Below are 17,738 nucleotides of genomic sequence, written 5' to 3'. Positions count from 1 at the left end.
ATGCGCACGGAGAGGCATTAGTCAGGTTCCAGGCCTGGCTGTTATGGAAAGGTCAGGAGATTTGTCTCTTCCTCAAGTGCATTTTCTCTTCTCTGGTTTCTGAGGAACTGTGAGCTGCGATGGTAAAGCCAGGCCACAGCCTCCACTCCATCATGGCAGACATCTCAATCCGTTTCCACTGTTAGCCTTTTATACCACGTTTTACAGCAGCACAGGTTTTCAATACTGATCAGTCACTGCTCCTCTCCCCTTCATTCATCACTACCTCCTTCCCGCTATTTTTCTCCTCGCTCCTCATCCTTTTCTCTTTTACAGTCGCCTGCCATCATTCCCTGCTTTCCTACAATGCCTCTTCCTCTCTCCAGCAGCAGACCAGTCTATCTATCTCTGCCACCGTTTTTCCTCTCACCTCTCCTTGCCTCCCCTCTTCTTTCCGACTCCCTTTTCCTTCCCCCACCCGTCTTCCTTTTCATCATTTGTTGAGGGGCTGAGTGCGGCCGGATGCTGGTAATCTGGTGCTCTGATTGCATAGGACATGCATGAATGGTACCAAACCTTGTTCCCAATATCCTCCTACTTTGATTCATGACTTTAATCATTACTAATGGAGGATGATGAATGCCTGGGACCAGTTGAGTATTGTATTGGGTTAAAATAGCATAGACTTTCAAAAGGAAATTGGATTTCCTTGTTTTCCAAGACTACCATGGTTTGATTTAATATAAGACCTACATCCTGGTCAGTGCTATTAGTGACACCTGTATATTTGTATGTATTCATGCAAGCTGAGCCAATCTTTTTTTATTTTATTTTATTCTATTTATTTTTTTCGGTTTTATTGCTGAAACATATCTTACCTATAAAAATACATTCATCCACACTGGTGAAAAAAAAAAAGAAAAAAGTATGGGCTTTTGTTTAAGAGACCACCCAAGAGAGGAAGGAGATCCAGAATAAGAGCCATGCTAATCCAGCTTGGATTTAAGGCTGCTCCTTGCTAATGTCCAGTTGAAGGGCCATAAAATGGACAGCTGGGACTGACACATGAAATAATAGGCCTACATCTTTGCAGAGGCCTGTCTCCACCCCAACATCCAGGATCCAGCTGTCGCACCGGTCAGACGGAGTGTGTCCTGAGACAAAAGAGCGCAAGATGAGTAGAGGTGGACTCACGTCAGCTATGCTTGGAGCTCAAACACAGTCGAACAGTGCTGCCCAGATGTTGAACTTTTCATATAAACATGCTGACCATATTACTATTATGATGTGACATTATCTTCATGTTTACATTCATCAGCACTACAGAATTATTTCCTTAGTGTAAAGCCTACTTGTTGTATGTACGTTATAATATATATACACTGTGTGTATGTTCTATGTTTGGACTGTATCAAAGACTTTGATTTCGTCATGTAACCTTGTGTTGTTCGATGACAGGTAAATCACCTCGAGTTTAAACCAGCAGAGGAAACTCTTCATATACAGTCACAAAAGTAAAGCAAAGGCTCAGCTAGTATAATTTCTTGAAGCTCTCCATCAGCGTTGCAGCCAACAGAGAGGCTGATGTCTCGGCATTTATGTGAGGCTGGTTGAGCCACATGGCTGAGAGGGTTGTGTACCTACTGTGAGTCATGGTGGATTTGACCACCAAACTGAAAGGAAAACAGTGAAAGTGGACAAATGAATCTTACACTAAATGTCCATTTGGCTGCTTTGTCAGAGTGTTTCCAAAATCATAAATGAACTTTCACCCAGTTGTTTCTTTCCTTTTTCCCCTTTCTCAATCGTATTGTCATCAACAACCTTCAGGTGTATTCTAATTATTAAGATGGCAGTTTTCATGTTACTTAGGTCTAAAAAAGCAATTCGGCCTAAAAATGACAGAGAAATTAGATCCATACGAGGATTTGCCTCCATCTATGAATGTTAAATATTTTATATGGCTGTAAATCCACATGATACATTTCGTATACTACAATTTTATGGAAATTTGAACCCACAGGCTGAAATAGAACCGTCTAAAAGTTGGTTCAAAGAGAGCAGTCTATACTTGTTAGAATTACCTGGAGGAAATCGGGCAGGTAAAAACATCTACCAAACAATGTTGACTGTGATTGGGCATAACAGGCCAATGCCTGCTTTTGTGTCCTTAGGCTGAAACTCCAAGATGCCTCCATTTGCATATTCCAAACCTTTACTGAAAGGAATGCCGAATCACTAAAGCAACTGTTGCAAATTGACCGCGCTGCATATCTCGACATTTCTAAAGCACAAAAAAATTCCAACCTTTATTGACCCAGTGATTACGCCTCTAGATACATGGCCTCGTCAGATTTGAGTAGTTCACTTACTGCCACTGGAGAGCACTTGTAAATTGAGTGTCCCACAGAGAGAAGAAGGAGTCTGTCTTTGCCAGTACAGCTTGTTCAGCTTGTTGAACGATGCCCTGTGCCCTGAAACAGGTGGCGTAAAATATTTGCTGAAAGACTGACCGGAGTGTTCTGAAAACAGCAGGCTCCAAAATGTATTCCGCACAGCGTGGCTCTTCTTTACCTTTGTGCACATCCAAACAAACACGGGTGTTAGCAATTAAACCACAGACGTGGGATGTAGGGGGCATTATAAAACCCGTCGACTCATTATTAAAGTATGATGCAGATTTACAGCAGAGAGAGAGAAAGAGAGAGAGAGAGGGAAAAGGAGAGTTCTCATGTGGATGAGGGAGTAAGAGGGAGCACCTCTCCTCGTCCGATCGTCTGTATCCTCACCGCGTTGCATTGTTATAAACGACGAGGCCGGCGTTAACGCGTGTCTCTGGTGATCGGGTCACACGTGTTCAGCTCTGTCAGTTCACACCTGGTGTTACGCACCTCAGCATGTGTCACTGGTGACCAGCTGTGATCCGATCTCACTTCCCCGCTCTGTATCAAACTGACATGTTTTTTTTGTTTTTGTTTTTTTTTTTTACACAAAGGGAGAAGGAGCTTAATGCATAGCATTTGCAGAATTTGCAAGACGGCCCTAATAATTACAAATTTGTCGCAGGCAGCATTTCAGATAGCTTATTATGTTTCTCTAAAGTCAAGGACGCACAAAATTGAGTGATTTTTTTGAGGGAGTCTGGGGGATTTCTCTCTTCCTCGTCACCCTGCTGTGGCTGGCTCGGCCTGCAGTGCATCGGTGCTCATGTTTGCTGTCTGCTGTCATGCAAAATGTTCCGAAACTGTTGCGAATTGCTGTCAACGACTATTGTATAGAAGTTATCCTGGTCAAATTAATATACATGAATGTCGCTCACCACTTCTCGCACGACCTCGTACACTGAAACTGATTCGAAAAAAATGTCTCTCTTAAAAGCATCCTAAACTGTAGAACGCTGTTGACCTGGGACTGATGCGATGGCACAAACTCATACGTGACTGGATGCACGGTATCATAAAAAGCTGTTGTTTCCTTGCCTGTGGCTCTCGCATCAGATTCGTATTCGTTGCGCCGTCTGCAGTTTATCTGAGATGAGCATCTTGATATCCTCTCCCTCCGCTGTCTTTACCTCTCAGCTTCTTCCTCCTCCCCCACCCCCCACCCCGTAAGATGCTTCTGCTTAGTGATTAGCAGCTTAAAATAAACCATTGTGTGAACTTTATCCATTTTGCAGCTCCCTAAACAGAATCACTCAGTTGTGCACGGGTGATTAAAACGAGACTGACAGATGTGGAGTGAAGCCTGTGGAAAAAAAAAGTGCACGAGCCCCCCCACACTCTCCATTAGCTTATTTAGATTACCTTGATCTGATATAAGCTATTTAAAGTCATCACCCAATTATATATGCTCTTATTGTTGGTGGCCCTGAGCACTGGAGTGTGTATTTATTTATTGCCTCCCTCCACGCTAATGCACACACACACACACACACACACACACACACTCCCAAATACACACAGTTGTGCAGGCTGAAAGTTCAGTTCCATCTGGAGTAACACTGGCAGCCTTTCAAAAATCATATGCATTCAATTTTAATTAAAATCTAAACTTGGGTGTTTTGCCGCAGAATATTTTATATTCCCCCGGGGACAGTGAAGACTTCGATGTTTAATTCATTTTTCATCGCTCAGCCTTGAGATTGGTTGTCTTCGCATTGTTTCTAGCTGACCTTAACTTCTCTAGAGTGTTTTACTTTTCTATTTGGAAGTTAATGCATTTCTCCGAGGTCCACTGAATAGAATATTACCTTCTATTGACAATCAGTGGCTATGTTATGTTTGTAGAAAAATGCGCATTATTTGCCTGGTTTGTTCAGAGTCATGTTTATAGATGGCGAGACTGTTCAGTAACAACGCAACCGGTGGTCACACAAGAGGAGATAATGAAGTGAAAAGTGTGAGGGGAAACAAGTGTGGGAGCTACGAATAACGAGGCGTGTGACTGTGAAATCTATATAATACATTTATGGATCGTGGCGGTGGTTCGATGAAACGTCTTAGCGAGAACTGACTCGGTGTGTCAGATGGTTCGCAGGAAACAAAAGGAGAGCAAATCAACCACTTGGCAATTGTTTGCAAAATGATGCTGTTTTATTTATATGTGCTCACATGTGTGACGCCCCCCGTGTCATCCTGACATTGGATCTTGTGCTAACCTGTGTCCTCTTTTCTCTGCGGGTAGCTGATTACTGTGATTTGGAACTCCTGTGGCTCCCAGTATGCTCTTAAGTTACTTAAAGGGTAACTCTGCCCATTTTACAGGTCTTGGGGAGTACTACTTCATATGTGAAGACATGTGTCTAGTCTCATGTGGATCCAGAGGAAGCTGCATGTCATCTGATAAACTGCCTCCAGGGATGGCACTCGGCGACTATGGTGCATTGTGGGTCATCCCAGTATACACTGTTCCAGGTCAGATACGTCTTATTTTTAATGACTTTTTTACTCCTTAATCAAAATGGATATACATTCAAAGAGGTAATAGCTTTGTTAGTCAACAGCCAGCTGATTCACTTTGCTATGCAGCAGTCACTGGGTGCCAATCTCCAGGAACAACTCGGTTACTAGGTGCAGCTCAGTATTGGTTAGTGAGCTTAGCTTAGTTAACACATTGTGTTGGCCTTTGCTGCTAATAATCACAAACTGACACATATGTTTTGTTGTTGCTGTTGTTTGTTGTTCAGTACAACTTGAAGTTCACTCAGTTGGTATTCCAATCCAATCACTTCACTTAAAGCAAAACATTCACTTGTTTTCTTAAAATATTGTAAAAAGTGGCTCACAATCATTGATTTTAAACAGACTTTGGTAAAATATTGACATGTCTGAATCAACACAATATGAAAGTTGATATAAGATAATACTGAATGTCCCAGCCCCATATAACATGTACTGTATGTATAGCTACTAAAGTGGCTACTAAATCACAACACATGACTGCAAACAAAATGAATTCAGTACATTTAATTGTTAATTGATTCATTGCACATTTGCTCAAGTGCAGTCATACTCAATGTAAAGCTTTAGAAAATACAATCTCAGTCATCTCTGACGTGATTCTGAGGGCTTTCATATTGATTTTCTTGAAAATAAAGTACAGTATATGACAGATAAACCTTTCTCTTCAGTCATAGTCTTTGATAAATCTGTAAAGTAAACATTGAGAAACAGGGCAGCATAACTGGTCAACGTCAAAGATACTTTCATTCATATTTAGGTAGTGTAACTGTCGACATAATACATGTGCATTTCCCTTTGTCTGTGTAAACACAAATTGTTACTTTTTTTTTTTTTGAGTGCGACATACTTTAACACCCTCTCGAGGAGAGCCCTCACACTAACTGTAGCTTGAATTACCACCATTCTGTTGGCACCTGAATTATTATAAACACCAATGTTGAGCAGCAGCACTTTGTGCATGCTCCATATCTCCCTTTCAGAAATAGCTCCACAGGTTTACAATACTTAACAGTTTTTTTTTCCTCAAATTAAAAAAATAGTTTGAATCATCGACTGTACACAATACCAAAAACAATGTGCTTTTCCCCATATAGTGTATAGTGCTGAGTTCAACATGCCCCCCTATCAGCTGTAGTTACAGTGCGCCCATCTCCCTTTACTGAGGCGGGTGGTCGTCACAGGATGCATCAAGGAGGCCTCTCTCCGTGAAACTTTCGGTGTCTGTACCTGCCGTTCTTTTCCTTGGTCATGTTGATACAGGCGTTGTGCTTGTTGCTCTGCAAGTGGTTCCAGTACTTGATGAGTTCATTGGGGTGGAATTGATGGGATGTGATCAGGTGGCTGTACTTACAACTGGAGTAAGACACCCGCCAGTGGTTGAAGAGGAACTCGTTGGGAGGGGGCACTGGGTCGATGCGCAGCTTCGCCAGGCAGATGCCCACGTAAACGTCCTCCAGGTGCAGCCTGCGTATGCTGAGAGAGGCCTGGTAGATCAGCTCGGCCATGTCCCCTGAGAACACGTACCCCGTGCCCGAGCAGAATATCGGGTAGCGCTCGCTTGGGTACAGCTCCGGTGGCATGTACCACTTGCTGTCTTTGTTTCGGTTTGGTGCATAGCCCCTCATCAGGTAGCCCGTGAAGTACCTCTGCTTGGGAGGCAGCTCTGGCTTCAGCAGCTTTTGGATGAGATACTCAGTATTGACAAACATGTCGCTGTCTGTCTTCATCACATAGGAGGCATGTGGGCAATAGGTGGCCACCCAGTTCATGCCCATCAGGGTTTTGATAGTCAGGTTGTAGTACGTGTCCTGATATTCCTGTTGGATGATGTCGTGGTAAACACGACTCTCTTCCTCTATGCTGCTCTGGAGGGAGGTGTCTGAGCTCTTTCCTGTGCCAAGCAGGAAAAGACGGACGAACCCCAGACCCATGGCTGTGCTCTCATTCCCCCACGTCTGGCGGATGGCGTTGCGGGCATCAGCCTGGCCGGGCTCTGCAGCGATTAGTAGGATGAGGAAGGGGGTGCTGTCCCGACACCTGAAGGGCTCGTTCAGGATGTAGCGGTAGGGCTGAGCGCTGAGCCTTCCTCCTACACCCATTTCCTTCTGTAAACTGTTGTTAGTGCTCATAGAGTCCCCAAGCCCCATTACACCCATCCTGGCTCCTCCTCCTCCCCCTCCCCCACCACCTCCTGCCGCCTCCCCCGCTGCCCCATCTGCCTGCTGAGCACTGAGGTTGAGCAGAGGCTTTGGCGCTACATATCCCGTCTCCTTCCACAGGCTCCTCAGGGAGTTGCTTTGGTTGGCTTCTCCTTTGGGACTGCGGAAGCCCCTGACCGTGTAGGCCAGCGGGTTCTCCCGGGGCCCACTGCGTCCCGGCAGCCATTCCTGGTGGCTGAAAAATAAGAAGAGGGTGAAAAGCAGAGCGAGCGAGAGGAGGCCGGCCACATGGGTCCGGAAGAGCGAACGCTTGACCGTCCAGGTCATCTTGATGGGACAGCAGTGCCGCCGTCTCCACTGCATTGTGCAGATCGGGGTCGCAGGAGGCTGCTGCTGCTGCTGCTGCTGCTGCTCGAGAATGGGCGGCGGCGGCGATCACATACAGTCACCTCAAACATGTGGTTGCCAACAGTCAGAGGGTTATCTGAGCTGGCAGATGGGTTGGAGTGAGCCTCCTGGTGGAGTCAGGGGAACGTTTGAGGCCCCCAGTGCAGCTTGGAGTGGGGTTAAAAGGGCTCCTGAAGGAGCTAGGAGGGCGATGATTCTCTGGCCATGGAGACTTCTCCCTGGCGCTTCTTTGGCACTGCAGACAAACACAAGATCATGCTCTATGTCTCGACTCCTTCAGGATATGATAAGGGTCACCTCCTCTGTGTTTGCTCTCTCTGATCTGAAAAGAGAAACAGAGAAAACAGTCTTGGCAGTTGTCCGAATGAAGCTCCTATTTGCTGGCACTGAACAACATGTCAATTGTCTGAATTATAGATGTGTTTTTTATTCTATTTGTGGGGACAAGAGAGCTCATTTCTTAATCATTTCATTTATGATTTGTTTTGACATACTCTGAATTAATTTCTTCCAGATGCAAAAGCCCTAATTAGAGCTTTCAGTGGATGCAGTGCCCAATATGGTAAATGGCACTTTTGGTAAGCTGACTGAACATTTGAAAGGGAGAAGCTGAATCAATACGGCAGCGTTGTAGCCTCTTTGATTGGACAGAAACAGAGAACACAGACGACTCTGGGGATGTGGCCTTCTGACGAAAGAAAAATCGGAGATTTAGAGAATTGTGATGCGAGCGGCTCCGTTGCTGCTGTAAAAATGACTGCATACAGAGCATCTGTATGGCTGAAAAAAAAAAAAGGCACATCCAGATGTGTGCCTCGTTGCCGGGGTAAAGCATGACATGTATTTTTAGAATAAATCAATCTTACGGTAAACACAACTGATTAAATGAGGACATGAGTAAATGTCCTCGATCATTACAAACTCATCTCACATCTAAATATAGTGAACAGAAATGACTTCTTGAGGAAACTATGAGCTGGCTGTCTGGTGCTGGGCATGGTGAGATGGTAGTTTCCTCTTGCATGTCATTATTCAGCTTAATGCCTGAGGCATAAGTATAAATTGCAGGTTTGCTCAACGTGGTGCCGGCTAACGCTACTCTGAGCCGCTTGGGCGAGCGAGTGCCATCAGCCCCCTACTGCGCGTCGACAGCTAGGGAGGAGATGCATCTGTCAAAATGAGTTTTCAGGGTCCAGCAGGCAGTGGTGCCGAAGCCTGAGCCAGCCTCTGGCGATAACAGCCTTCACCCGCCATTCACCTTCCACCTCCAGCTTATCAATGCTGCCTTCCTGCTAGTCGAGACTGCCCGGGCCGCTCGACCGTCCAGGCATAAATACGGGACACACAAGGAAACGTGCACATGATAACATACACATGCAAACGCAGAAACATGCAGTACGGCGGACTAAATGTGACGTGAACGGCTGCATCTGCTGCCCGCGGGGGACTTGTGCGCCGAGGGAGGCACAAAGGCGATCACATATGCGCACGCTTATTTCTCTAACCCACCAAGGCAAACAATCAGTTTGCACAAGCACAAAATTTACTATGCGTTGGCACATAATCACATGCACGGCAAATACTGCACACACAATCATTTTTTTTTCTTTTTTTGAGCTCAGACCCACTAGCACGGAGCAGACTTAATGATATACAACACAAACAGCTCGCCGCACACTGCTGTCTACAGACTCACGAAACACACATGTGCACATCGCACATAATCATGTCCTGACTAGACACACACATCATCATTTCTGTTCTCTCTCTCTCTCTCTTTCTCTCTCTCTCTCACGCACACATTCACACACACACACACACATGCACACACCACCAATGAAAACAGAATATGCCAGTAGAGTCTTGCAGGTTGTACTAGACTCTTCTGAATATTAATGTAGCTGCAGGGCAGGTCTTGAAGCTACCCTTCCTTCCTTCCTTCCTTCCTGTGTTCATTTATTGACTTCCTTCATTGGCTTTCTGTTTATTTGTTTACTTGCTTTAAATATGCCGACACTGAAGAACACAGCGTTGTTTTGTGCAAACGCTACACGCCGGATAGCGCGAGGCAAATCTTCTAAACTTCCAATTTTCATTTCCTGCTATGTTTGCTCATTCATCATGACAACTGGCAGGGAACACGATACCCTTTTCAGGCGAGTGTGCTTACCCAGCGCAAGCAATTACAGGAGAATGAGAGGGGCCAGGGCCGGCTTTGTTTTAAAGGTTAACATACTTTACATCGAAGCATATCCAGCGCTCGAGAGATTTCTGCTGTCAACTAAATGAACATCTGGTTACGTGAGCTCTGATGAAGTGTGCACACACAGGATGGCGCATAATTCACAGAAATACACGTGTACACAGAGACACACACACACACACACACACACACACACAAGGAACAGATGCCCACACACACTCCCGCATCCAGCCGCCCACACACTCGCGTGCAGACGACCGTGGCAGGTTGAGTGTATGACTTTGTTTATTTGTTTTCCGACGTGAATGCCAATTTCACTGGAAGGATCAGACATCCATTTTTACTTCTTAGCAGTCCCATTTAATCTGCCAATGCCTCCCCTCATTAATTCATTTTCTTGCCTCCCATCAATGTCACTTCTATGCAAGCCAATTAGTTACACTAGCACTAATTAAAGCCCCAGCGATTCCGCAGCGGTCAATAATCAGAGCGAGGGCTGGGGGAGTGACACAGTGACATACTAGGCATACATTATAGTGTTGTCTCTGTCACCACACAGAGAAAAAATTAAAAAAAAGGAGGAAAAACCTTCCACGGCGAGGTAAGAGCACCTCTCCTCAACAGTTTACTTTCATTCTTCCCGCGGCAACACAAACAGCCGAGCCCCATTTTTTGGCCCCCACAATGCGCGCGAGGCAGGCGAAACCAAATCCGCCGATGTCGATGAGGACGCGACCTTCGCTCTGTAAAACAGAGCACTTCGTGATGGAGAAACACATTTTCAGAGGAAAAAACACGGCTCTCGTTTGTGAGCCGTGTCGGAGTGGCTCTTCACTTAAGTTGGAGGTTAAATTCTGCCTCATCCAAAACAGGCCCGACTGATTATGTAGCCGAGCGAGGTTCCCGTGCAGACTAATAACATCGCCTTGAAGCAACAATCCACATTTGTGATTTATTTTAATATTAAGGTTGGGTTGTGGCACGCAGCCTTCATCAGACTAAAGAAAAGTACGGGGTTTTAGAACAATCTCTCACCAAGGCTGTGCGGAACACTGCTGCTCTCAAAAAGGTCGACTGAATGATGAATTGTCTGTGAAGTCTGAGAAGAAATTTAGAGCACAAAATACTACTGTCAAACAACTGCAGATAGTCAGTTTAGTCTCATATATGACAGCGAATCCTCACACTTCAGGGGACGGAAGCAGATTATCAGACGACGCATTTTCAAAACAGAAGCCTCTGAATGATTATCTCGCAGTTAATCAACACATTTTGGGCTGAAATTGCTTCAAGGGAGTACTATTCGATTAAACTTTCATGGTGGAATAAAGCACGTTCTGCAGACTATCAGTCAGAATGGCCCAGTTCTGTTTTTCGCATTTAGCTTTAGTCTTGTGCCTACAGATTTACTGCACCACTGAAAGACGGATGGATTTTACAGTGTGGTGCTTCATAACCTGAGATATGCAGAAAACAACCAGAATGCACTTCTGGGCTTTAATTAAGACTTTAATGGAGCATTTTTAGCATGTGAGTTTATGTGTTTTGTCAGGACTCAAGCACTGATTGGTGGTGAAGAACTATATTGTTTAGCTTTAGCAGCAACTACTTGTACTATAAGATGTATAACTCCTGATTTCAGAAGATGATGCAGCCAGCTGCCATAAATACATCTTTTTAGTTTTTTTTTTCCCTCTCTCTCTAGTGACCAGTGTTTTCGATTGTGATGCAAGAAGGTTTTCAAAGTCTATCTGATAGCCAGCTGTTTTCTAGGAAATGAAAACTAAGGCTTCCTTTGATCCATTCCGCCTGAGCTCCGTAGCAAAACAAGTCCGAGGTGACTTCACCGGCCTCAGTCTTTGTCTGTTTAACGCTTTATCGTAGGCTGTTAGTACAGTTGTTACACCCAGTTAATCTGATGGACATCCACACCCACTGTTCTGTCATCATTTGAGACCCTGCCCTGCCTCTCAGTCGGCAATCTCAGGACTCCAGCTGGGGGACAAAAGCCAAACTATTGAGATTTGTGGTTAATCGCCATCTTTATTATCTCCACGTGTGCACTGCACTGCTTATTCGGGCAAGATCCATGTCAGCCTGACATGACTGCCGACAAGGCCGGGCAAGCAGAGCAAACAAGAGTTTCATAATCTGCTTTTGTTCGCTCAAGGAAAAGAATCTCCTCAGGAACTCGGTTCCGCACTCTGTTCAGAGCAGTCACTTGAAAGTAGGGAGGCAGCTGGTGAGCCCACACCTCTCCCCTCGACGCTCGTCTCAATCCCCTCGTCCCGGTCACTTTCCTCGTCCCTGTTCAGCTGCACTCTTTCTCGACAGCCTGTCATTGTCAGGCTCTTGTTTCACCAAGCGATTGCAGTGAAGAGTTCATAAAGACTGCCGAGAAAACTAGTGAAACAGAGGTGAGGGGCGCTGAGGTTGTTGCTCTTTCAATCCGTCACTCACCGTCTGAGACAGAGCTATGTGACAGCCAATTCTCCTTTGCCAAAGTAAAGTATTAGGTTTTCATCTTGAGAAAATCAAAATAAATAAGTACTGCGCACTTCACAAAAGTTTTTTTTTCTTTTCTTTTTCCTTTCAGATATCCCCCTGCAGCCTTTGTGGATGAGAAACAAAAAGACACCACGTATCAGACATCAGCGGTCGTGTTGCTATTGTGTTTGTTTGAATTGATTTTAAACTGGATGGGTTTTGCCATGTCAATGCAAGTTTGCAATTGTACAACTAGTGGAATAAATAAGACATTACGCTATTAATCCATCTGACTTTTAATCCATTACTATACTGCTGTATAGTATAGTAAGTATTCGCCCAAGTTAGTTAGCAAACTAACCATTTATCCGTTTACCTAACTATGTAAACAGTTAGCTAACGGTTGTTCCTCAACTTTTAGCAACTTTTTGACTTTTTTTAAATTCAACTATTTATCTAACCTAACCCCACTCCATGAACACTATCATTTACCTTTTTCAGTAACAAGATTAATCTACATTAATAAAAGGTAAATGTATAGTTAGTTCAGCTTTAGTTAATAATCATTTCACAGATTAAATGTTTTTTAATGGCCATCCAAATAATGTTTAAATATATACATAACAAAAAGTTTAAGAAGCATTTGACTGTTTGATAACTATTAACTAATGTTAACGGTTAATTGGTTTGGTTTAGTTTAGTTTGGGAAACAACAGTTAGATTTTTATTCTCTTAGGTGGAAATGATAAATGGACACAGTTTTAGCTGCTGAAACAAACACTATTTGAAGCAGCTGTGCATTATTTGGAGCTGACTGCCAACTCTGCCTGCTACTTGTTTTTAAGCGCTCTCAAAATGCAACACGTGGTGTTCAGGTGTACCAGCTTACGCAACATGTGGACATAGCCTACATTCTTTAATGATACTGTTATCTCCAGATTCCCTCTGGCAACAGCAGAAAGTGTACTTTTTCTTTGATGTATGTATTAATAATTAAGTTTTCCCTGCACTGTTTTTGTCCAGTTTTTAATTTACCTACTGGCCAACAGGTGGCACTGTCCACTGATTCACTCTGTCCTAACCCCATGAATGTACCCATGTCGACAGTTCACTCAAAAAAACAAAACAAAACAAAAAGTTTTCTGCCTCACTCCCTGCAGTCTGTTTTCACTTTCCTGCTGCAGTTCTGAAGGTCTGACACTGAGATTTAGGCCACAACCCAAAGCGAATTAAATCCGCGATGCCCCAAACATTTAAATTGCATTTGCTGTGCACCGAAAACAAAATGTTCTATTCGATAAATAGCCCCGAAAAAGATGTGTTTCGGAGTATTTTAGTGAGCTGACCCTTTGAAAATGTCCGTGACTCAACTAGGATAGCACCGCTGGGAGAGGGAGGGTTGAGTCCTCGCTAAGTGTTGCAGAGCAGATGAGTGACACTGGACGGCCAGCTGTGTTTTTTTTTTTTTTTTTTTAGCCTTCATCACTAGAATCTGGTCAGATCTGGGCCAGGCCATCAGAGCCTCCCCCATCATGCAACATGACCATATCTGATCCTAAAAAGGGTCAGTTCAACTGATCTATAAAAAAAAAAAAAAAAGCACACAAATACACAACAACTCTCCCACCTCCAACGCTCTCACTCTGCTTTGCTTGTCCACATTCTGACCCTCTCTGAGACCTCTTGCCTCCACCTCGACACAACAGAGGGAGACATTTTGTTTGGTTACAAAACTGCTCCAATAAAAAAAACAAAAAAACAGTTCCCACGATGTCAGGGAATCAACCGAGAACAACTGGAGCTGTGATTTTTTAAAGACATTTTGCAGTTGATTTTTTTTTTTCCTTTTTAGAGCCCAAATGAAACGTTCATCAGTCAATGAGCTGATCAACAGATAATTAATCGGCAACTATTTTGATACTCATTTAGAAAAACATGTGCTCTAAAGTTTTAGTTTTATGCCTTTTCTTTTGGACTAAACTGTATGTCTTAAAGCAAAATAATCAATAATGAAAATCATTATCATCTTTTTTTAACAATGCATTTTTCCCCATGGTTGTGAGCACCACAGATGAAACCCCATCAGCCCGCGGTGTGACGGGGGTGGAGGCGGAACTCCCACACGGACGTCTCAGTGCTTCCCCTGGTGAGGCCAAAACTAGTGAGAAAACCTTCTTCCTTTGTGTGAACTGACCCTTTAACGCTAGTCGGAGCCGTACAATGCAGACGCGCGGGGCAACATTTACATTCATTTGTCCTGTAAAGGACTGTAACAAAAGGATGGAACAGCCTCTTAAAACTGGACTCAAAAATACAAGAGACCTCTGGGAAATAAAGCTTTGGCCGCTCGGAGCTGCTGTAGCTGTAGTAAATATTATATGACAGTGATTTTTTTTTTTTTTCCTTCCATTCGCTGTGACTGATATCCAGCCCTTCTCACTGTGCTGCTGCCAACTTATACCGCTGAATTTAATTTCTCGCAGTATTTCCGTTTTACTCCGTTAATAAAGCCCGGCCGTATTCTGCTCGCCTCGACCCCTTATTCCGGAGGGGGGTGTCAGCTCAGACGCCACAGCCATTAATTATGAGGTGGTTTGAAAATTAGACCCTATTAAAGTTTCACAGTCTGGTGGGCAAAGTGAATACCCAGATGCTGAGCGTAGCTGCATTTTTCTTCCCCCCCCCCCTGTTTTTAATGTCCATCTCATCATTTAGCAGATATCCTCCAGCACGGGACCCAGTGCCAGAGAGTTCAGGCAGCTGGACGTGATGAAGTGGATAAAAAGCTCTGTTAATTGAGCCGGATCAATGGGAACTCCCTGGCCTGGCTTCTTGGCAGGTCCAAGAAGGGGGGGGGTTTCCTAAACTTGGATCCATGTAGGTGAATACAGTATATATACCACTGACCCCTACTTGATGACTGTGATTGTGCCTCTGGGACTCTCTGTTAGGAGGAGAGATGAAAAAGCTCCGGGCAGGGGACGACTGAACTATCACTCACGTTCATCCTTAGGGAGTGAAGTGACGCTCAAATGTTAAGTATTCTTGATTTTTGTTCACCTGACCTGAGGGCCCCCCACCCCCTGAGTGCCAATGCAACATTTAGGGAAGCCACTGAGGTGGGTCCAGAAGAAAAAGAGTGCCCGGCGGAGAGGAGATGCAGGATGCTGGGACACGGAGGGAAGGGCATAGATGGCTGCTGGACTAATGGATGGGTGGACTGATGGATTGATGGATGGATGCATACCAGCCAAGGCGGCTGCAAGAAAAGGACGGGTGGCTGGGCTGGATGTAATGGAGGGGAGAGGAGGGCGGGGAAGGCTAAATGAATAATGACAATGTTGGAGCGGGGGGGACAGATGAGACGTGCAGTGCTGCGTAGCCTGCCTACCTCGTCCTCCTCATGCTGCCGCCGCCGCTGCTGCTGCTGCTGCTGCGGCTCCTGACAGGGCTGCGGTCGGCCGACGGAGCGTGTGAACCCCGCTGCCTTCACCCGCCATCACCGCCTCCTCGGATCGAAACAACCTCGCTCCTCTCTCCAGCTCGCTCTCCGCTAATCACAGTGACACCTCGGATGTGTTGTCCACGTCCTCATCCCCCCCCCCCAACACACACACCCCCCCAGGCTCAATAGACCTGCAGGTTTTTGGTTCCCCTCCTGCTGCGACTCCTCCTCTCCTCTCCTCTCCTCTCCTCTCTCTCCCGCTCCTTGTGAGTTATAGGCGTCCCTCCACCTCAGATATTTTCGCCTTCCGCTCAGCTCTCTCGCTGTTGTTGCCTGAATCTTATCCAAGTTTTATCTCCCTCTGCAAGAGCTATTATAAAAAAAAAAAGAAAAGAAAATAGAAAACAGAACGGTAAAAGGACCAAAAGAGGAGACGCCGCAGCATCCACAGCAGCGGCGGCCGGGGCAGCAGGAGCGCGGCTGTTCCTTCACGATGCTCCGCAGGCTGGTGTTACAGTCTCGGCGCAGTGAAAGCGACGGAGAACAGTGGGGGGAAAAAATAAATGTAATAATATCCTCTCCAAATCACTGCCAAAACATGTTCCCAGAGTCCTGAAAGGGAATGAAAAAAAAAACAAAAAAAACAACAACTAGTCGTCTATCTTCGCCTACCCGCTCCTTCTTGTTTTTCTTCCCCTGAATCTTTCCTCCGCTCCGCCTTGGACCGACCCCTGTCGGATCTCCCAAACCGGGCAAGGCAGCTGCTGGCCCGGGTAAGCTTGCTGTAAGACACCGCTACACTGACGGAACTCTCCCACGTCACTGCATTATTAGCGGAGCATCTCACGTGACCCCGTTAGACGCTCGTGTTGCGTTCATGGGGTATGGGTGAAAACAAAAAAAAAACAAAACACCTCCTCAAACAAAGACACGCGCGCGCACACACACGCTCATAAACACGCTAGAATTTAAATGTGCTCTCGCATATAATTATTTAGGATGCAATGGATTAACTGGCAGTCAGTTTTTTAGTTTGACACACCTGGGCTCCCAGCATTGGATTGGATAAAGTTACGAAAAAGGAACAGTGCATTTTATAGAATTATTGTACAAATATCTGGTCATATTCACTTCGAGGAAACCCATAAACGGTTCAGATGAAACAGCTTGTTCAGAGTATCTAACTTCCACATCGGACATGCCGGTTTAGGCACGCCCACAAACAGACCGCAGACTCCACAAGTTCCCTCATGGCGGGTGTCAACTATCTTACCCGGGACCTCCACACTGGCTGCATGCACGGTGCAGAACAACTCCGCTTCGGTTCCGCTCCTCGCTCTGTCATCCACACCTGCTCTGTTTGGAGTGCAGCTCGGCGCAGCACTGCCGGACAGCTGGAGCTGCGAGACCGATGAGTTCCCGCGATAATTAGAGAATCGCGGGAGACCGGATTTATACTTGTGAGTTATAAACACAACAGCAAACAGACAAAAGATTAATGTTCCTCATTGGAGGATTAGTAGAAGTGCTTGTACTTGTCTCCCCTTTTTTTTTTTTTAGGTTTGCTTTGCCAAACACAAATCAGGTGGTATTTTGGGGTTAGGCTATTCTTGGTTTTTTTTTTTTTTTTTAATTTGGATTTAGAAAGGAAAGGATGTTAATTAGTTTCAACAAATAAAAATACACTGGACTACTCCGCCACTACTTGCAATTCCCTTGTGCGATCAAACAAGCTTCCTGCCAGTTGGGGGATTTTGGTCAAAACTGAGCTGGCCCGAGCCAAATGACATAGATACCACTCTGTGCAGCATGTGCAGAAAGTGACTTTTTTAAAGCAATTAGCCATGTAATACCACAATAATACATTAAATGCTTAAATAGGTCTGACACCATTTAAAACTGATTTGATATTAGGCTTAATAAGTGATGCGGCCGGTAATACTAAAGTTGACCCCTAGGTGTCACACTCAGCTGCTCCCAAGACGAATGTATACTGAGAGCAGCACTACAGTCCATCATGTCGACTATGACACGTTGTGTTTTTAATTCTTGCAGAAAACAATTTGCATAATATTGCTTGTCGACGCTGGTTTGAA

The 17,738-nt window shown here is 45.0% G+C and overlaps 1 protein-coding gene across 3 annotated transcripts; it reads right to left on the bottom strand.

Moving 5' to 3' along the window:
• Positions 1 to 5,429: 5,429 nt before the first annotated feature.
• b3galt2 (UDP-Gal:betaGlcNAc beta 1,3-galactosyltransferase, polypeptide 2) lies at positions 5,430 to 17,058 on the bottom strand. 3 transcript variants are annotated; one of them, XM_037115758.1, is made up of 2 exons: positions 16,916 to 17,058; positions 5,430 to 7,829 (listed from the first exon to the last, which is right to left on the bottom strand). In XM_037115758.1, the coding sequence occupies exon 2, from the start codon at positions 7,460 to 7,462 to the stop codon at positions 6,128 to 6,130; it is 1,335 nt and encodes a 444-aa protein (XP_036971653.1). In that variant the 5' UTR covers positions 7,463 to 7,829; positions 16,916 to 17,058; the 3' UTR covers positions 5,430 to 6,127. The 3 variants fall into 3 exon arrangements, with proteins under 3 accessions (XP_036971653.1, XP_036971652.1, XP_036971654.1); XM_037115757.1 differs by lacking the exon at positions 16,916 to 17,058 and adding an exon at positions 15,589 to 16,812; XM_037115759.1 differs by lacking the exon at positions 16,916 to 17,058 and adding an exon at positions 16,315 to 16,812.
• Positions 17,059 to 17,738: the final 680 nt, after the last annotated feature.

Source organism: Acanthopagrus latus, chromosome 11, assembly GCF_904848185.1.
Source record: "Acanthopagrus latus isolate v.2019 chromosome 11, fAcaLat1.1, whole genome shotgun sequence".
NCBI lineage: Eukaryota > Metazoa > Chordata > Actinopteri > Spariformes > Sparidae > Acanthopagrus > Acanthopagrus latus.
Note: the sequence above shows the minus strand (reverse complement) of the source record. Positions and strands in the feature narration are given on the sequence as shown.